Here is a 21,899-nt window from a genome sequence, read left to right as displayed (position 1 = left end):
TCCAATGCCACTTGGAGAGCTTCTCTGGCTGCAGGCGTGCCCGTGTGAAGGGTGACCCAGAACTCTTTACGAGAGCCCTTCAGGAAGGCACTCTCAAACTTAACCAAAGGCTGCCATATATTAAAATAATAGCTGCCCAAGAACACCTGCTGGATGGTCACCCTCAGCTATAGGCTATACAAAGAATAAAGTTTTCATCCATGCAAGTCCAGCCTGTTGGAATCTTTATTTTGGTGGGTAGCTCCGGGTTGTCCCAGATGTTCCCTGTGGTTAAAATCCTTGACCACCAGGAATTTCGGGCAGGGTGAGAATAGGAGGTATTCATCACCTTTTGTTAGGACAAAATACCTTCACCCTGCTCACTTGGAGTTGAGGAGTGGATTTGTCACAAGGTGGTAGTTACTTCTGACACTCCTTCCTGAAGGAGAAGGAAGGGACACCCTAGCAGGGGCTGTGGAGAGGAGGATGTCAAACAGGAAGTCCACCTGCACCTCCAGTTCCTCTGCCTGCAGGCCGAGGTTGGATGTGACCCTCTTTAGAAGTTCCTGGTGCAGCTTGGCGCCATCTCAGGAACAGTGGGAGGGGCCCCAGCAATAACTTTGCCAGGCAATGAGGAGACCACCAGTACACTTCCTTGGTACCCACAGGTGGTCCAGCAGGTTGACCCCCTTCGGCCACATGGACTTAGGGGTCTTTTGCTCTGAGGCATCAAGCACCAGAAGGGGTTGGGTTCTCAAGGTCACTGGCCTCTCCAGTGTTCCAACCACCAAGTAGGCTGGTTGGGAGGGCTAAGTGAACCCCCAAGCAGTCCCTAGATACTATGCAGCTGGCCATTGGGTCTGGGGCCAAAAGGCAGGCCTCAGTGCTTCAGTAGATGGCACTGTCGGTCTGGGAGGCTGCACTGCCAGTACCAAACCCTGCTCCGTAGTGCACGCATATCCAGAGACTGAGTGGCAACTTCACAACTGGTGGTGTCTGTGGTTGTGAGGTCTGACTGGGATGTGCACCTCCCTGGGGACCTCGGTGATTGATGGTGCTCAGCAGATCCAAGCCTTGCACTCTGAGACCAGTACCAGGCTAAGGAGCGGGACTTTGAGGTGTCATTGCCAGCTGCCATCAGGATCTCCCCAGATATGGGAGCACCCTCTATGGGGGCTTACAACAGGGCCCACAGCTACCGTCAGCCACACATTCTCAGGATCTGTAACAGTGACTCAGCTTGGTGGATCAGTCCCGATGCTCTTGCTGGGAGATGTGTAGCTCTATGGATGTGTGTGAGGTACCAGCGAGGGCTGCCTCAATTCCCACTGACAGCACTCAGTGTCTGGAGACCAAAAAGGGCTTTGCTGCAACTGCCTCCCCAGGTTTGAGGGATGGCAGCATCTAGCGGGTGACCAACGCCAGAAAATACCTCCCAGTGAGGAGTGGTGCTGCTGGGGCGAAGGCACATGGAGAGGTCCCCAGGCAGACTCATTCTGAGGGCTGGGGCACCACCAGGGTGAGCGAAGTGCCAGTGAGTGGCACTGGCAGCATCAGGATTTCCTGCACAGCCTGATTCACTTTGGGCATAGACAACACCCACAGCTGATAGAGGCCCACTTTAGTGTCTGGACTTCCAGACAAAGAAAGGAACGGGCTGCTCCATTTAACATGAGTGGAGGACCAACTTCCCAAATGGGCAGATGAGCTGCACAACAGAGGTCTTAGCTCAACCCCAGTCCGGTCTTTCCCCTTGTGAGAAGTAGGAGACCAACCCCAGCAGCCTTCTTCGGCTTCTTGGCCAGGACTTTGTGGAGATTGGCGCTGACTCATCAATGGCACCAGTGGGATGCTATGCACCGATGCCATGGTACTGGGTGCCAAGTTGGATTGCTGATGGGCATAGGGTGTTTGCAATGATCACAGGGCTTAAAACCTGGGGACAGAGCCATGCCCGTCCCTTCGCTGGGTCCCAGATGACAAAAACAAAACTCTAAACTACTGCGAAGGCTAATTAACCCAGTTTCTCACCATGGGCTGTCCAGCTGCTCCTTCTAGTTTTAATACTTGTTATTCATCCTGGATCAGAAAGAGACTCAAGTCATTTTCAGACTGCAAGAGGAGACAGGACATTATTTTCTGATGATGCAGTTTAAAAGCTGCACCCTGGAAATACATGACAGGGGGAGGCTGGTACATGGACTGTGCAGACAGATAGCTGGAAAAGTAGCATCTTCCATGTAGGTTGTCAAAGCCAGCCAAGAGAGATGAATACCCAAGTCTCATTATATGGGAATAGGGAATATAAATCCCCTCATCAGCTTTGAGGAATCTCATCCTTAAGCAATACTTGCAAAACTTACAAATGTGAGTCAAATAAAGGGAAAAAAAAGTGTCACAGTGTGATTTTAACTGTCTCCAATAAGAACACAAGCTGGAAATCTCAGGGCCTGGAAGCCGAGACGAATAAATGGACATGCCCAACGCATCCCAGAAGGCATCAAAGTGATGGAATGCTCAGGGAACATGTACATACGTGCCTTCCATTCTCAAGGCTCATTGGCAAAGGAAAAAGGCACTGCTCTTACAGATTTGTCTAGAAATCTGTCAAAGCTTGGACTTACTGCTTAAGCTATGGGGATGTAACAAGAGTCCAGCCATTCAGAATGCAGATTACATTGTTGGCTTCTTTGAGCTCCCACTGAGGTCAGACCTACACTAGACCTTAAAGAGAATCATAGATCACAACTGCCATAGCTGAAATTGTGTTAGCTGGATCAACTTACTTGGCCATCCTCACTGTGGGAGGTTGACGGAAGAGTTTCTTCTGTTCGCCTCCCTTACTCCTGGTGACACTGAGGAGGATAGGGGTCGACTATTGACCCCTGATAGTTCAATTTCATGTATCCACACTAGAGATGTTAAATCAAACTCCGGGATCATCAACCCTGGCTGGGTCAATCCACCAAGTTGTATAGATGTACCCTCAGTTCTTCATCAAGGTGGCCTATAAGAATGAAACCCTTTTGGCTCACCCAAAATGGAATGTGAAAGTCATTACATCAAAAAATTTGAAAGGAGTCACTTCTCAGAGTTATGCCACATGTCGTGGGAAGAACAAAGAGCAACTACTAAACCCTTGTCTCCCCTACGTGGTGCCAATCGATCCACTTCAGCTACACAAATAGGCGAGCTGAAGTCAACACACTTAATGCAGCGTCTTCCTTCTAGAGCTAGGCACTAGCATCCCCGCAAGCTAAGAAGCGGAATTAAGGGCCTGGACAGGCAGATGCAAGAGCCTCTGCAAAACTAAAACACGCACACAAACAATTAGGCCTTTACCATGACCTAGTGTGGTATATTTTTGAAAAATTGCTGGGGTTCACAGAAAGACTCACACATCCACCCAGAGGGGAGCAGGTGGTTTAAATGTGAGGCATATTCAGTGCCCGTTAATGAAGAGACCATGACCCAGGCAGGTCAAGAGAAAAATCTACGGCCCATGGGCTAGCCTCAGCCTCTACCTGTCCTTCTGCACTAGGCCAAACTGGAACCCAAGGAAGGAGCAAGTGTTGCAGCTTCATCCCACATGCATCATGAGCTGAAGCAAAGGTGCAGTGGTTCCACCGTGAAAACCTGCTGCCTTCACCGACAGAAAGCCCATTCCCTCTCTCCCCGCATTGTTGAGCGCCAGTAGCAGCCGCACCTTCACTCCTGACAGGAATGTGTGAGGAGAGGCCAGGGCAGGCCTTGGTACGAAGGAAGGGATGGAAAGAGCAGTTTGTGACTATATTGTTATACCCTGCGACTAGAGATTTCAAGAAAGGTTTCATTAGTGCTGCATATGGGGTCATGTCTATGGTGGTGCAGGGCCCAGGACAACCCCCCTGCCACAGGCCTCAGCCCCATTGCACCCCTTGCCCTAAGACCTCCTCAGCAATGCGAGCCACAGAATAACCGGGAGGATGGCGCAAAAGGCAGCAGAAGAGGTGAGGCCCCAAAGCACTCACCGCAGTGGTGGGAGCTGAAGTGACCCAGCAGTCTGCTCCACTCCCCCGCCCGTGCCCCAGCCAGATCATTCTGCTTCACTGCAGCTGCAGAAAGCAGAGCCTGGACCCCAGCCTCCTCCCCCAAGCCCTGCACCACTCAGGGAGCAGCACAAGCTGGGGCCAGGTGCACCACTTTCCAGCACTGAGCTGTAGATGGTGGCAGGGCAAAACAGGCTCTGCTTCCCATGGCTCCCAATGCCCATCACGGTGACCCCGGCTGTCCCTCCACATCAGGCCACCCCATAATTCCCCAACCCCGCAGCTAACATGGGGGACCGACTCGTGGTCCGCAGGACAGTTGAGGCATTTGCTGCAGGGCCCCCACAAAGCCTGGGGCCCAGGCTGGCCCTCCCAAACCACCCTGTAGCTGCCACAGCTGGGGCCACCAAAACACTTGTGAAAGAAAAAAAAGTAAGCAACTTGGAAAATGCGTCGTACTCTACGGTGGATGTTCTCAAAGATGCCGAAAGGATTTGCCCTTCACATACTCCAGTTGCCACCCAAAGCAAATCTCAGCTTAGCCCAGCGAAGGCGCATGGTGGCTGGGTTGTCAGAACAGAAGAAGATTCATGAGTAAGGGCAGAATGTGGGGGAGGGGGCAGGGCATGAGGGGAAAACTCTTCAGAGCAACAAGTGAAAGTGCTTTGGGGGGGGGGAACCAAGAACAAAAAGCGAGCGAGTGTGGATCACAGAATGCTCAGATATAGGGTGACCACACTGCCCTATGCAAACATGGGACACTGGCCTCCAGGGATGGGGGGCTGCTGTCCCATGGCAGGGCTCCTCAGCGATGGGGGCGGCTGCCCCACGGTGAGGCACCAGGGATGGGGGCTCGGCAGCCTCCTGATGAGGGGGAGTGGAGGATAGAGGCTCCACAACCTCTAGGCAGGAGGGCCCAAAGACATGAAGAGGCCGCCCCATGACACAGCTCATTGGCAGTGGGGGCTGCCTCTGTGGGGTGCCAGGGTATGGGGCAGGCGCCCAACAGAGGAGCTCCCTGGCAGTGGGGGCTGCTACCTCAAGACACTGGCTGCTAGGGAACAGGACCCCTGAAAATATGGGACAATTATTTTCTTAAGAAAGTTGGGAGGCCTGTGAGCCAGCTTAAATAAGGGACAGTCCCAGGAAAAATGGGATGGATAGTCACCTTACTCGGTTATGCTTAAAATTGGCCTGGATGAGCACGGCACATTTACAGAGCTTGAGAGGATTAAGACGGAGACTTGTGCCCCAGTGCTACACTAGTCCTGAATATGGGCAAGGGCAAGGTGGCACAGCAGCAGGAAACGCGCCATCATCATTCTATATCCAAGTTGATTATTGTAGCATGACAAGCCCCCTCCTCCCTTGCATTCTGTGCGCACCAACTAAGCTGCTCAGAGCTTCCCAAAACATTCTATTACCCACAGTTTTCACTCAGGGATTTCTCAAACCTGGGAGTGCATAACTGCCCCCAGTTAGCGCTGCTTTGCAGAGAGAGGCTGCAGATTTCACTTAAGCCACTTGCATTTATTTCCTCATGCACCTCAGCGTTCAGACACCTGAATCTACCGTTTGCAAAAGGTCTTATAAAGCCGCGTGCTCTTCATATACATGCACCACACCCCCAATACACCCTGAGCAAGATGGAATAGCTCAGCTGATCCAGCATATTAAAAGTTTGAAATGCCCTTTGGTCTGGAGCCTCCTTAGGGACAATTGCAAAGAAAATGTATAGGTGGGGATTTTTTCCAAGCCGCTTAGAGGATTAATTTAAAATCCCTTCAGATCCTTTGAGACGTCTCATCTTAAAAGGTATTCAGAATTGTAAAACAAATGGACGACAGAGAGGTGAGTCCAGCCATCCCGCTATGATATAGGCCAGGCTGAAACCTGGTGGCTTCACCAGGGCAGCAGAAAACGGAGCCCCTTGGCCCCAGCCTGCTTCTCCGAGCTTTGCACCATTCAGAGGAGCAGAACAAGCTGAGGCAAGGGCACACCACTTCTCACCAATGTGCTGTAGCAGAACAACTTGACTAGGAGATGGTGGCAGGGCAGAGCAGGTTGCTGGCTTCCTCTGATTCCCATAGTTCCCAATGCCCACCACAGCGACCCCTGGTGGCCAAAGAAGCAGGCCTGTAGACTACTAATATAGCAAAGCCAAATCACAAGCTCTAAATTATCATTTGTGTCTGCAAATGAGCCAGATTGCCACAACCTAAGCATTAAGTCTTAAGGCATGATTTGTGCATGCAAAAGGAATGGATCATAGTCCAGTGCCCACCACAGCGTGAAATAATTAAAGCCATCAGTACTTAATTCATTTATTAATGAACTGTTGTAAGTGGGACTATTCATGGATTTTAAGTATCACTGGCACTCGGACCATACCTAGAGGTCAAAAGGTCAAATTTCAGCGCTTCGCTTGGGAAAGGTTGCTGATCCCTGGGCTACAGGATTGGATTAGGTGGTATCAAAAGGAGAACTGTAAGCAGCAGAAAACTTAAAATCAAGGGGGACAGACCCTGTCCCCATATAAATCAACTTTCACATCATCAGTCAAGCCAGGCCTACATTTGTTTGGGGAAACAAGGCTTTGACCAAGTGCAGCAAACAGGCAGTCAGGGATGCTAAAGCTTGGATTCTAGCTCCCAACCCCACCCAGTGCTTAGTTTAGCAACAGGAGCACAGGCCATGTGGGCCACAAGGAGTCAGTTCTAAAGTTAACATTTCCTTGGACTCGTTGGTTTTAAAGAGTGGAGCCATTTCAACGCTAAATTCTTAGATCGCATTTTGAGCAGGATCAGTATTCCCTGAAAACTGTGTGCTTGGGCAGCTGCCCAGGAGAGACTTAGGTGCCATCCAGCTAGTTAGCAGAACACCCCCAGCTGTACTTAGCCAGCTGTGTATGCTTTTACTGGCAGTGCCCATCACAAAATTTATTCTGCCTGTGGATAGAAAAGAATTAGAGGGAACCCTGCACAGGATGCATGCGTTCTTCAGGAGGTGGTGTCGCACAATAGATTGGGGAACTGGGCTGGAGTCAGTAGACAAGCATGCCATCCCTAAGGCTGCCTCTGACTCATTGTGTGACCTTAGGCAGCTGCTCTGTGGCACATCAGAGCAAAGATATTACCAACACTCAGGAAATACACTGACTAGATTAGAAACAGGGAGAGAAAGAGAAGGCCCATGCCAAATGATGCATTAAAGACCAACAAGTTCCTGGGACTGGATGCATCCACCCACCAGTACTGAGTGGATTTGGGAAGGTGACTGAGCAACCCCATGCTCTGAGCATCCCTACCCTCTGTTAGCCAGAAGCTGAGAGTGGATGACAAAGAATGGATCTCCCGAAGAGAACCTGTTCCATTCATTCCCTCTGAACTATCTGGCACTGTCCTTTTTGGAAGACAGGTCACTGGGCTTAATGGACCATTGGTCTGGCCCAGTGTGGCCATTCTCAGATAAAACAAAATAAACTCTCTCTGCTTGAAAGAGCCACAATATTTCCTTTTGTTATTCTAATAGGTAATCCTGCTAATTATATTTGTGCAGTGGTTCAACGATATAAACAACTCTACGGCACACCCACTTTTTTCAGCTGAAGCAAACGCTCATAAACATCACATTTAGTTAGATTTACTAAGGTTACAGTCTTACTAGAGAAGTTTGCAACATAGTGCATACAACAAGCTAAACAAGGATTAAATAAATTCATGTTAAAGAACCACCACAGGAGAGAGAATGGGGGCAGGGAATTAAACTCCGTGCCATCTGGGACTCAGGCAACCTTGCTGCTTGAGCCCCAGCTAGGGCAGGGTTATCAATTTCCAACCCCCCCCCCACCCCACTGCAAAGGGCCAGAGCAAGGGGAAATTGACAAAATTTCACAGCACACTTGGATAGCTTTCATGGCATACCAGTGTGTAGCAGCACACCGGTTGAAAACCACTGCGCTGGTGCACAGAGACCCAAAAAGACCTAGGTCTTCTCATGCCAGGCATGGCGCAGATTGACTCTGTCCCAAGAGTTTGGAATCTAAATATTAGGACTGGATCTGTTCCAAATTTCCATTACCATCATAACTTGAACGAGGGCAGGTCTGTGGCTCTGGCTCAGGCCCAGTCTTATGGGGATCATTTATAAAGATGGATATTATTCTGAATATATGCTTCATTCTGATGAAGCAGCAGTCTGAGTGACAGAACACCGGACTTCTGTTCCTAACTCTGCCACCACCTCCTTGCCGTAGGAGCCAAGACAAGTCACTTTACTTCTCCACAACCCAACTGGGGTAAGATGGGCACTTTAATGTATATTAATTAGAAGCTCTATGTAAATGCATGGGGTTATCAGACCTTATTATACTGTAACATTATAATTCATGAAAATGCTACTTGCAATGCTTTTTTTGTAAAAAATAAAAGGAGCCAGTACTCAGGTCAGCCGGCTCCCCAACCCCACCCCCTCCCCAAGGTGCCAGTACTCAGTACTGGCATAAAAAAAAACAAAACAAAAAAAACAAAAAACACACACTGGCTACTAATGTAATACTACTTGAGATCCATGAGAGAGAAAGAAAGATTGTTTTTCGTGGGGGGCGGGGTCTGTGAAGATAATGGAAATTAAAAACATTTCTAAGTATTAGTCCTGATCTAAGCCAGTTTTTATCCCTGCATCTCCAGTAAAGCTTTGAAAACCCACAAGCTAATAATTTTACTGGAGACAGAATCTACCTTCACTATGGTGTACCCCTTCCTTCACACATACCCACACAAATATATATGAGTCATACAGAGAGAGAGATAAGAGCATGTTTTTTTAAAAAGCCACTGACAGTTTAAAATGGGCCCTTTGGAAAGCAGGAGCTCATATGAGGAAAGATAAAATAATCAATCAAGACTAAGACTATTCTAACAGGCTAAGATTTAAGTCTCATCTTGACAAAGCCCTGGCTGGGATGATTTAGTTGGACTCGCTCCTGCTTTTAGCTGGCAGTGGGGCTCGGTGGCGTTGGAGGTCTCGTCCAGCTCTATGATTGCTGTATGATTATTACATACAGCCCATAGGAAACACCAGTCAAGCCCCATTTTGCAAAGACAAGCAACAAAGATGGTGGTCCCTGCACCAGGGTGCTCACAATCTGCAAGATGCAACAGGGAAGCAAAAGAGAAATGACCTGGAAGAAGGCTGGAACATATTCATCCTGGACACAACATCATGTGGGAAACCAGGTTTGCTATGCTTTTAAGCTTATGTGAATCCTATTCAGGACAGCTAGGTCTTTGTCCCATTGCACCCCCTCACCCACCCCCCAGTTCACATACTACAGGCAGCACCTATTGGAATTGCTCCTTTGGCTCCAGCCCCTGAATTCAACTCCACTGACAGCCCAATCGAGTCAGTCGTCCTTCTGATCCAGAGCTTTTAGATTCAGCTTCTAAGTCCTGGTCGTACGTCTTTCAGAAACCTCTAAGTACGGTCCATCAAACCGTGACTGCAATGGTCATCTGAACTCTCTTTTCCACGGAAGGACAAAAATAGCCTTAGACTCCACATGCACAGGCATCCCCAGTGGCAAACTGGCTAAGGCACAGAGATGAGTCAGCATCATAAAGGGTTTAAATTGCAAAAGTGAGCACTTCTTTGATGGAATTTATAATGCAATCAGCTTCAACCTAGTCACATTAAGGTTTTTTTTTTCTTTTAAATCTACAAAGTAATAAGATTAGGGACTCTCTTACTAAATCAGTTTCCTTTCCTCACAATCAATCATTTTATACCTCTACGGACTTACAACTTTACCCTGAAAGTTTAAATCACAGAAAATTTGAATGAACACAGGATTTACAAGAATCGCTACAAGGCGGTGAACAGAAAAGACATGGGCTATTTTCCAAGGCATTGCATTATCACGTCCAACCAGCATGCCAGAGGTGAAGGTGAACAAGACACCAGCAAGCGAGTGGTTTAGGGGTTCAGCTGGGATGCTTATTTGAATTTCATGGAGGTCTGCAAAGCCTGGCCAGTAAATCACACCTGAACAGGTTTGTCAGCCCCTTAGAGTCTCAACACGGTTACTTGTACATTCGTGTGGGGGAAGGTTCCTTAAAGTGACAGAGGGGGGAGACTGGGAGGAACCACGGAAGATACAAGCGCTTCTTAAGACACAAAAACAGTGAATAAATAATAAACAGAGGAATCATCATCTTCGGCTCAAGGGATGATGGTCTTTGCTGCTATTTTAATCCCCAAAGTTAGAGCGTTGCCATGTTTCAAACCAGAGGTCAGCAACCTTTCCGAGGTAGAGAGCCAAAATTTAACCTTTTGACCTCGATGTATGGTCCGAGTACAGGTCATACTTTTTAAAGTCACTAAGGCTGCGTCTACACGTGCACGCTACTTCGAAGTAGCGGCAGTAACTTCGAAATAGCGCCCGTCACGTCTACACGTGTTGGGCGCTATTTCGAAGTTGAAATCGACGTTAGGCGGCGAGACGTCGAAGTCGCTAACCCCATGAGCGGATGGGAATAGCGCCCTACTTCGACGTTCAACATCGAAGTAGGGACGTGTAGACGATCCGCGTCCCGCAACATCGAAATAGCGGGGTCCTCCATGGCGGCCATCAGCTGGGGGGTTGAGAGATACTCTCTCTCCAGCCCTTGCGGGGTCCGTGCTGCATATACAGGGTCTGCAACTAGTTGTTGGCTTTGTGTATCTTGCACTGTTTAATGAAAGTGTGTCTGGGAGGGGCCCTTTAAGGGAGCGACTAGTTGTTGGCTTTGTGTATCTTGCACTGTTTAATGAAAGTGTGTCTGGGAGGGGCCCTTTAAGGGAGCGACTTGCTGTTGAGTCCGCCCCGTGACCCTGTCTGCAGCTGTGCCTGGCTCCCTTATTTCGATGTGTGCTACTTTGGCGTGTAGACGTTCCCTCGCTGTGTCTATTTCGATGTTGGGCTGAGCAACGTCGAAGTTGAACATCGACGTTGCCAGCCCTGGAGGACGTGTAGACGTTATTCATCGAAATAGCCTATTTCGATGTCGCAACATCGAAATAAGCTATTTCGAAGTTGGGTGCACGTGTAGACGTAGCCTAATAGTCCTACTTACAACAGCTTCATTGATATATAAATGAAGACACAGAGCTTTACTGTTTAGATGGTGGTTGATGGCATTAGCTGGTCTTTTGTTAACCCACAGGCAGCCTGGCTTTGAGCAAATTCCTGGCTGCATGGGGTAGGAGGGGTGGGGCTGAGCTCGCGCCTCACATGCCAATGAAAATTGGCTTGTGCATCACTCTTGGCAGCTGTGCCGGGGGTTGCCGATGTCTGGTTTAAATGCTGGCCTTTAAGACCAACTAATCACCATTTGAAATAAGCTGTAGACAAGTTCCTTCTCCCATTTCTTCTATACAAGGAAGGCAAATGATAAAAGCTACAACCAGGTATTTTTGCTCCTGGGTTAATAATATTATTTATGCATCCCCTCTCCTCCAAATTAAAAGTGTCTCTAGTTTACTAATTTTTATTTATCTTTACTTCAAGAAAAAAAATCAAACACAAATATTAATTAGCATAGCAATAACAAAAATCTATTTTCAATAACATTAGGAACACATTTTACAAAGATCATTAAAAATAACAATCAAGAAATAAAATGGGATACTTAAACAATAATATAAAGAAAGAAACATAATAAAATGACAAAAATCACTGTAAAGTAAACTTTTTCATATCTGACAGCCCCAGAACCAGGAAGTTGCTAGATATTCAAATATTCTGGATAACAGAGAGGTATACCTAGCAATGCATAGTAGTAAGAAAAACAAGATTTGATATTAAGAAAAACAAAATATATGCACAGTACTTTATTTACCAACAACAGTAGCATTGTACACTGTAAACTCATACTGCAGGTGCTGTATTTACTTTCACTATACTGTACTTATGGCAAATGTAACTAAAATTTACTTATGGTTAAAACGCCGGTTATTTGAGAGTTCCAGATGATAGAATGCTGGATATAAAAGGGTTTACTGTAGTACTTATTATAAAGTTACTTTCTGTGCCTTTACTGGAGCAATCTCCTCATAAAACAATGAGCTTGAAGACGACTCCAGAGATCTTATTTCCCCTGTAAGAGCAGGCATAAAACTACTAAAAGGTTGGGGCTGGCCTGGAGGGCATAGAGGCATCTGCAGCAAGGGACCAGGAAGCCCAGCCCCTGTCCTCTCCCTGAGCAGGAGGCAGAGCCCTGCAGCATGAGAATAGGGGTCATCTCCTTAGTTCTTGGAAACTGCTCACCCAGGCCAGGGAAAGGACCAACACAAACAATCCGAAGAGACGCAGGGAGAACCCTTGCGACTGATCAGAGCTGTGCCCCCCCAGTTATGCTGCACCCGGAGCAAGCGCCCTCCTTGCTCCGCCTTCCTTACCATGTTGTACATTATCTTCAGTGATCTTAAAAGCCATGTTTTAATGCAAACGCTTTGTTTTGTTTTTTATTGACCAGACTTTTCCTCTTGAGGCTGTTATCCACAACAAAAGCAGCCTAATATTTACCCTGCCACATAGCCAATTGTTTTTCTGCAGTTAAGCCACAGCCTTCAAAATAAACCGACTCCCTAGCTGATAGGGTTTGCAGTTCAATACAGTTTGAATTAGATCTAACAATGTGGTTTAAAGTAAAGTACACATCTTGCAAATGGCTTGCAATGCATCCCAAAGACCAAGGTGTACCCTGGCAATTTTACAATGCTGGGTGAAAATCTTTTCCAACACATCACAGGGCTGATGGCAATTTTCCAAACAGACACTTAAGCGTGAGGAATTGTTGCATCAAGTTGAATTAGGTCCCATTGCTTTGGATTTTCTATCAGCTGCCAACCTATGAAAATTCACCCAATGAAAACGAGAGTCTACTTAGTGTCACTTTAATTTACGTCTTATGGACTTGCACCAAGGAAGAAATAAGACAGAAAGGAAAATAAAAGGCAACTGAGTTTTATGAATGTAGGTAACATTATAATCAGAACTAAACTCCATATACCATGCTGAACTAAATATCACTACCAGTATTTATTGTGTCTACAGGATAGAGGCACCTGGTGAGATCAGGGACAAACAAATAGGATACACCAGCAGGCATTTAAAGGTGTAACTCCTAGTTCAGGTAGACAAACACTAACTCTGCTTGTACTAGCTCCTAAAAACAACCACCATCTGGCTATAGCAACATGGGTTGGTGAGGCTGACTGGCAGACAGGTCAGGCAGGGTTGCATTGGTTGACCTACCCAAAAACACTGCAGTCATTACTGCTACTTTTAAGTGCTAGCTCAGACACAGTCACCACACTGACATCTTCCTACACAGAGAATTATATCACCTAGCTGCTGCGTAAATGCACCCATCACAAGGTAGGTCCTGCCTCTAAAAGCTTTTACTCTGAGGCTAGATCTACACTAGGTACAAAGTCAATTTCTGACGTGCAGTTCTAGCTACGCCTTTAGAATTGAACGATCAGAAATGACTGACTTTCTCACCCTGTGTAGTCTGGGGCTCCTCGGGCTCGTGCCGACACCCCTTACTCCACGCAACAGCATGCAGGACCAGGGTCAAACAGCCAAGCCCAGAGAGATCGATTTTGTCATGTCTTAACACACATGGCAAAATCAAACTCCAGAAGATTGACCTTTGCTTTTATAATCCACACACCTAGTGGGTGTGGTTCACTGCCTCATGTAGCGACACCTAGACCAGAGAGAGAAATGTGTCTCTCTCTGTTCAAGAACTCATCCGATATGGTAGGAAGAAGGACCACCAAATTTGGTAGGCAGGTTCCTTTTATCATACCTTAAACTAAGGTTGGGGGTTGGTTTGCCAGGAAAATGGGACATGCATGTACCAAGCAGAAGAGGAAGGGTGTGATAGCAGGGAAGGTTATACTCAGGACTTGACCAAACTGATTTACATGACTGGGAAAGGGGAAAATAAAACGAGAAGGGTGAGTAAGGGAATTCCTTAACAATGGATAGGAGCAAGGAGTCAGGAATTGGGACTACCTCCAAGAAGTGATGATATAGAAAGAGATACAAAAGAGGCTGCTTTTAGAGGAAAGCAAACCAGGTAATGGGATACGTAGCTTCAGCCCAGAGGCAATGGCTGGATTTTACAATGCTCCACTGGGTCCATGGAGCAAAAATCTGACCTCTAACAGAGTTTTACAGCCCTCCAGAAAAAGCAAATTGCAACTCCAAAAAGAACAAAGCCATAGGATGTTCTACGAGGGCCAGTGTTCCCCATAATTATTTCCATCCATGTGCACAATAAATTTAGTTCTGTGCACCAAGGCATGAGAAGATGTGCACCACCATAGAAACACTTGCTGCTAGCTCTAGGCAGCTGTGGGCACTCTGTTAATGAGATGCTGCCCAGCTGAATCTCTCCTGGGCAGCCACCCAAGCACTCAGCTTACAGGGAACCCTGACCAGGGCCTCAAAGAGAATTCAAGTTACAACAACAGGGTTGGCCTCAGTTATCCTTTGCCACCAAAATCCCAGGATTTTTAGCCTATCAGTTTGATGCAGGACAGCAATTAGAAGTTTTCAGAACAAGTATATTTTGTGGGCACTTGAGAATTATGTCTCTACTACTTCTCTTTTCTTTGAATATATTGACTAGGAAAGAATTCTCAAACAACTCCCCCCCCAAAAAAACCCCACAATTAAAAAATTACCTCATGGCACCAAATTCTTCCCTGGTGTTAAAACCCTTAGAATCAATGCTGTCTCACTTCCAAGGATTCAGCTGTATGCACAGGACCAGTTTAAAAAACCAAAAAGTCAAGGGCCAGCCTTAGAAGTCTTCAGCACTCGGTAGTTCTCATAGGGATGCTGATGGCCATTTGTTAAGGTGCCGCAGCAGGCATTTTAAAATCTGTCCCCAGTTTCTGGGGCTGAGCTCTTCTGAAAATAAATTGGCCCTAAATAGGAACATGTGACAAACTGTGATACATTCCCAGAGCGTATGATCCCCCCACCCCCACCCCCCGCAGGACCTGTGGCTTAGTTTCCTAAACCCTACCCACAAAACAAGCTGGTCAGTCTGGTGATTCATCTTTTCAACAAGAGCCAATTCTTGTAAACATTTTGCAGTGGCAAGGACTGATATGAAATGATGTGATCATTAAGCAAGATCAAACCTGGATCTGAAGCTATCTGCTAGTTCAACAAGCAGTATGTCAAAGCAGGCTTATGTGGCTACACAGAAGTTTCAGGATAACAAAGGGACAGCTTTAATAAATCCTAAATAAATTTGGGCAACATGCTTTTAAAAAAAAAAACAACACACCTACATACACACACAGGCACACAAAACAAAAACACTTTTTCCACACAGGAGGAAGAGGAGAACAGCTGCGGTGCCCCTCTGTGCACTCTTTTTTGCCAATGAAATTTTGTCCTGTAGCTGGCAACAGAAGAGCCAATTAAAAATTATTCATCAGCAGCCTTTGTTTCTGAGCCGTCCAGCCTCAATGCAACTGGTATTTTAAAAAGCAGAGGGTATAAAAAACATCCACGATGGGGATGCATAATTCTGCTAAAACTTGGAAGATAAAAATACTTGCGGAGGGGACACATGGTGCATATTGATCAGGGGGACGCACAGAAGAGAATGCCAATAAGCCGCTATTGACGCAATTGAGCAGACTGCAGTTCTAAGCAGGCCAAGTTTCAGCATGACGTCAGCCTCTAATTTAGGGGTGGCACGTGTAGCTTGGTTCCATCTCGGAAAAGGCCGGGAAAGGTCGCAAGAGACTGAGGCAGCGTGAAGACAGGGAACAAGAAAAGAAATATACAACAGAGAGGTAGAAAGCATTACTCCTCATACACAGGAAAGAGAAAATACACTCAGAGCCCTGCTTCTGGATTCCAAACAGTATCTGTGCGTAAATTAAACTGCTTTGCCTCCTATACAAAAGGGTCAACGTCTATAATAAAAGGGAACCAGTCGGGAGATTGATCAGGGTGGCCAACCAGTTAGGGACTAAGAGCCAGGAATAGAGTACAAGGAGCCATGTGTTAGATATTTATTTTTATCTATCCATATAAATCTATATGGATAGATAGAATGTGACTCAATGCCCTCCCCAGCCCCCAGAACCAGGCACCCCCAGTCACTCACTCAAACTGGATGCTGGCACCTCACCAAAGCTACCGCCACGCAATTTCCCTGCCAAGCGCTGGGGCGCATGCACAGTGCAGCAGTCAGCACTCCCAGCACGCAGCTCCCAAGCAGGAACGGTACTTAAATGCACAAAGAGCCAGGGGTTGGCCACCTCTGGGCTGCTCTAGTAGGGTATCTTCCCTATTCTATTTCTCAGCGAGCCAAAACACTTGACTTAAAGCCCCACAACGTAAAGACACAGGGAGCGCTCACTCGGGTTGGTTTCTGCACAAAGGAGACAGGATAATTACATGGCTGGTGCTGGTGGGGGGCGGGTCCCAGGTGTGAAGACATTTCAAAACTGTCTGTGCTGCAGAAGGAGTGGAAAGACATAGCTGTCGGTAGCTAAGGCTGCCGCATTAACATCTCATTGGGCCTGTCCCTGTCCATCTTTCACTTTCATTTCCACTTGCAATGCATGATTGAAAAAAGAAACTGTGTTTCCCCACTTCCTGATAGTTTCTTCTTATGTTTTTAAGTCACTTACGTGCCAGATGCTTTGGAGGCACATAGTCACTCAAATTCTGGTCCATCAAATTCTCTAATTTGGGATCAGTCAGGTGCCAGACCAGTGATGTGCAACCTGTACGATTGTGTGTGTGTGTGTGTGCGTGTGCGCGCGCGCGCTCTGGAAGCCACACGTTATCTACAATAGATCTTCTCATAGATCCTAACAGCTCTTGCTATTGTCCTGGAAGTGCAAACAGGGGACTACCAATGGGTGGAAATATAACATAATGGTAGTTTGAGGCTGCTAGAGAGGTGGAAATGAGACTCAGGTCTGATTTTAAGTGAAATGAAGCAATCAGCTTCCTCTGATTTCACATCCCACCGTGCGGTCACTGCTTGCAAATGTTGGAGGTTTCTTTTTAACACATATAATTTGCAAGTGCACTGCTTGATAAAAAGAAAATTATGGGAAAGTTTATTCACTGGGTTTAGTAAGTCTCTAGTCTGTTACATTTCACTTGTCGCAAAATGAGAGAGAGAATTTTTCCTTTTGTATCTGATGCCCACTCAGAAGCAGAAGTCCTTTTTCACTCGAACACCTCTTTTGATTATGACATTTTTTTCCTCTAGACATCACTGGGAAATAAAATTATTCCCGTTTCAAACAGCTGTCACCCCAGTTCAGTTAGACACTGAACCTCTCCAGTCCGGCAACATCCATGGTCCAGCATGACTTTAGTTAGCTGGATGTCCACTTATCATGGGTGTGGCCAAGTTTCCCCAAAGTCCCATAAAGTTTGTTCCCAGCCACCAGTCCTGGCTCTCAGTGTTCTGTGATGGTATTTAGCTGTAATTTACTCCTAAATGTCTTCTAAGAGCCCAGTAAGCAATGGAAGCATTGGTAACGCTGCTTGACAATATTGACCTCCTGCAGTCCAGCACATTTTGTGGTTTGGCACCAGTCAGGTCCCAAAGGTGTCAGACTAGAGAGGTTTGACTGCATGATATTATGTAACAAGAGAGTAGCATACAATACATAGTCCACAACAAACAGACTTGGCTTTTATTATACTTGTTGTTGCTTTAAGGTGCTTCATAACCTGGGAAGAGAACTAAAAATCAAAATAAAGCCCTGTATCTATGATAAGACTAAATGTGGTTCACTGAATATTTTCAGTGATGTTTCTTGGTAGCTGTTGTGATAATTCCAGTGAGAAAGTCACCATTATAAAGACTTAAGGATTAAATCTTCATCTTTTGGAACAGGGAGTTGACTGAAGGATGCTGGACTTTGCATCTTGTGTATCTAAACTTCAGTTCAAGAAAACATCCCTCGGGATAGCAGTTTAGTGTGTGCTGAACTGCTTTGCTAATGTTGGCCTCAGGTGAGTACATTTCTGTGTCCAAACGGTTTGCTTTAGCTCTTGCTACTCAGACCATTTGGAATCCTGTGTTCTCCAAAGCTAGGACAATACGCTGTTTGAATCAGTTACTAGCATTAGTCAGGAATAACTATTTACACAGTTTGCTTGAATTTGTAGAGACATTTGAATAGAGGTGCCTATAAACAGAGACGGATTAACATAAGGGTGAAAGGGGCAGTTTCTCCAGAGCCCCTAGGGCTCCATAACTCCATTTTGTTTAAACCATTCACTTTAATGGAACCACAGAAACATGTCATGTCGTTCTTACCTTAAAATGAATTGAAGCGTAATTTTATTCTGCATCATGAGTGATGATAAGCATGAATAGATTGCAAAGCATAAATAATGATGTTGCATTAAAATTTTAACATGTTGGCCGAGGGGGTTTGTCCCTGTGTTGTCCCAGGGCCCCCTCCTGCCCCGCTTCTTAATCTTCCCCTGCCCGCAAATAGGATCCCTGCCAAAAACATGTGCGTGCAAAATACTCGCCGAGCCACAAAACTAAGATTTATAATCCAGTCACCTCACGCAGCAAACTTCTTGTCACATTGATTATTTCAGCAGCATCAAAAGGGCCCAGCCAGGAGCTGTGTGAAAATACAGTTGCACTGAAATGCAAAGAACCAAGAAAATATGCCAGCTAATACTACATCCCCCTCCATCTCTGGGTATGCCCCTCACCACAGCCATACACAGCGGAGCCACTTTTCTGTAGAAAAAACAACTTTTTGTAGCACCCTCCCAAACTCAAATTCAAATAGCTAACACCAAAATATAACGTATGATCTAGACTGTCAGAAGGACATAGCGACTAGACTAGCGAAAGCGAGAGCGAGTTTGAAAGCGGTAGATAAGATCTAGAAAAGCAAAGCGATTAGCATAAAGAACAAAGCTGAGTGTCTTGAAAACATGTATTCAGCAGCATGTTGTATGGATGTGAGACTCCCGTGATAAGAAAAGATTCGAAGAGAAGGATATTGGCATTCAAGAGGAGTTGTTATAGAAAGATCCCAAGACTAGGATGGCTGCAGAAGGTCAGAGAGGAATTGTATAGGAAGATACAACTGAAGGAGAACTTACTGCAGGTGGTTATACAATGCAAGTTACAGCTGTTTGGGCATATCTGCAGAATGAACGACAAATGAAAAATCAAGACCCAGGTATTCGGCATAATGGACAGTTCGGATGGGAGAGGCAGACCCCACACAGAATGGGTAGGTGATATAGTAGATTGGTGTAGAGCTAGTTCACAGAAACTAAGCCACTTCGCACCAGACAGGGAAGATGGAAAGAAATAGTAAAGGAGGCATTAGACACCAATGGTCACTGAGCCAAGGGTGGTTGATGATGATGATGATGATGATGATGATCTTGTGAAAGCCAGTTTGATGCCACCAACAGTTGTACTTCATCTGCATCCGTTCCCATTCACCTCTCTGGACTGGGCTCTCCAGCAGAGCATTTGCCCCAGAGCGAAGGACTCCCATGATGCATTGCCTATCCTCCCCTAACGGAGAGATGGTGATGTCACCTGGAAGATGTAATCCAGTCAAGGGCTATCAGGGGCAAGAGGGTAAGTACCAGGGTTCCCTGTAATCAGAGCACTCGAGCGGCTGCCCAGGAGAGATTCACATGCTACCCAGCTGATTAACAGAGCACCCACAGCCACCCCCTGACCAGCAGCATGTGTTTCTACTTGTGGTGCACATCTATACAAGCCTTGATACATGCAACAAAATGTATTCAACGGATGGATGGAAAAAAATAGAGTGAACCCCGATCATCACCCCATCCCTACCATCCCATCTCTCAGTTTTGTCCTCTTTTTATAAGATTTCCTTTCTTTGCTGTTTTTTTTGTTTGTTTTAAATAAAGCCAGCAGGTGAAAGTACCTGACACTGATAGTACAGCACCAAATTTCAGGAGAACATTGGTTTGGGGTTGACCCAAAATGATCCCCCTGCACAGCCACACAATTTTGCAGAATTGCCAATGACCAGGAGGAAAAAAAGGTTATTTGCATTGTGTTCCATAAATTTGCTGCTTAGCTTAAAATTGTTCCTTGCTATAAATAGCAAACAGTGAATACGAAGTCTGCACAACATCTGCCTGCATTGATAAGCTTCTTCTTCCCTTAGATTTGTCTGTGGACACCTCAGTTTCCTTTTTGGGAGTGATGAGGGGTGGGGGTCTGTGCCTTATCGGATCTTATTACCCTTGGGTTTTGTGGGACTCAGCTCTGGTGGTATTTTCCCCCTAATACTGTAAAAGCTGAACTCAGGAATGAGACTTTAAAAATCACAATATAAAATAGCTTCTTAAATAATGCAAACTGAAAAGTAAATTAATTCACCCTGGAAGAAAATATGCCTTTATATTTCTGGCTATGTCAAACAGAGACATAAAAAAAGTCAAGAATTTCTAGATATCCTAGTACTGCTTGACTAAATTTAATCAAGATTCTCTGTTTCTACTTGCATTTCATCAACTCAGCCTATTTCACAGCTTAAAAATTACAGTGGGCTCAATAGTTTGCCAAGCATTCGGTCCCAGGTTGACTTGTGATTTCACAGATGTAGCTAAACTGAGGATTTTAACCACCCATTCCCTCCACTGCCACATCTGATCTGAGACAACCGAAAGTTTGTGTTTAAGATATTAATTACTACTACTACAGGTGGAACCTCTCTAATCCAGAACTCTCTCGTCCAGCAAATTCTGTAATCCAGCATGATTTTAGTTAGCTGGTGACCACTTATCATGGGTGTGGCCACGTTTCCCATGGTCCCATAAAGTTTGTTTTCAGCCACCAGGCCTGGCTCTCAGTGTTCTGTGCTGTTATTTAGATGTAATTTACCCCTTCAAAAAAAGAGCTCAGTAAGCAGTGGAAGTGTTGGTAATACTCCTAGACAACACTGACCTCTCGTGGTCCGGTAAATGCTCTTGGCATGCGTGCTGGGGGTTGCTGACCCCTGCTCTACTAGGTTCCTCTTGTGATAATCTGGCCTACAATTTTACGAGAGTTATGAGTTCAATTGCAAAACGTATGCAAAAGTTTAGAAGATGTCATCATAACCTAGGACAATACATGTTGGTGAGAAAATGTTTGAAAGGGAGGCAGAAAGACTGAATCTGTCCAAATCAAAGTGCCCTCCTGGTATAACCCAGGGACTGTGTTAAGAGTTTACTTGGTAAACAAGAAAACAAAAGCGTGGAATCAGTAAACTAAAACTGGTGTGTTGGAAACTAGGCTTAATTGGGGGACAAAGTAATGAGATTTGGGTTATTCTGAGTGCTATTTCTTGGTGGGCTTTTCAAGAAAGACTTCAGAAAAAAAAAACTTGGCTATTGGAGCAATCACCACCCTTATGCTGGGACCCCAGCTTACTTTCTCCTGAGAGATGCCCTGACCTAGTCCAGAGTGAGAGGAACCCAAAGAACCTCACCACCACCACCACCGCCTGGAATGCAAGGCTGTCGTTCTCCGCCTGTCCCTCCAGCTGCTCCTGGCCAGCGGCAGCCCCGCTGATCAACTCCCCCACACTCTCCGTGCCACCTGCATGCTGTGGAACAGCTAGGGACATGACATACTCAGGGAAAGGAGAGGGAAGAGACAGAGTGAGGGTGGTGATGGGAAATCAAGCACCCACTGGATGGGGAAGAAATTGGTGTCTATGATTGCAAGTGAAAGTCAACACCAGAAACAGAAGCTGCATTTTCTATCTTTGCTATTCTTCTCTCTCCCCTTGTACCAGTACTCCTAGGAACTGGGATCAGACTTTAATGATAGC

General features: G+C 46.1%; 1 protein-coding gene across 1 annotated transcript in view; it reads right to left on the bottom strand.

Annotated features, from left to right (window-relative positions):
* PITPNM3 (PITPNM family member 3) overlaps positions 1-21,692 on the bottom strand; it is a 385,265-nt gene extending 363,573 nt beyond the window's left edge. Inside the window, exon 1 of the mRNA XM_075014126.1 lies at positions 21,520-21,692. Within this exon, the coding sequence (XP_074870227.1) occupies positions 21,520-21,692 (173 nt within the window). The remainder of the gene's footprint in view (positions 1-21,519) is intronic.
* Between the last annotated feature and the right edge of the window lie 207 nt (positions 21,693-21,899).

Source organism: Carettochelys insculpta, chromosome 19 (genome assembly GCF_033958435.1).
Source record: "Carettochelys insculpta isolate YL-2023 chromosome 19, ASM3395843v1, whole genome shotgun sequence".
Taxonomy (NCBI): domain Eukaryota; kingdom Metazoa; phylum Chordata; order Testudines; family Carettochelyidae; genus Carettochelys; species Carettochelys insculpta.
The sequence above is the reverse complement of the archived record's forward strand: the minus strand, read 5'-3'. Positions and strand labels throughout refer to the sequence as shown.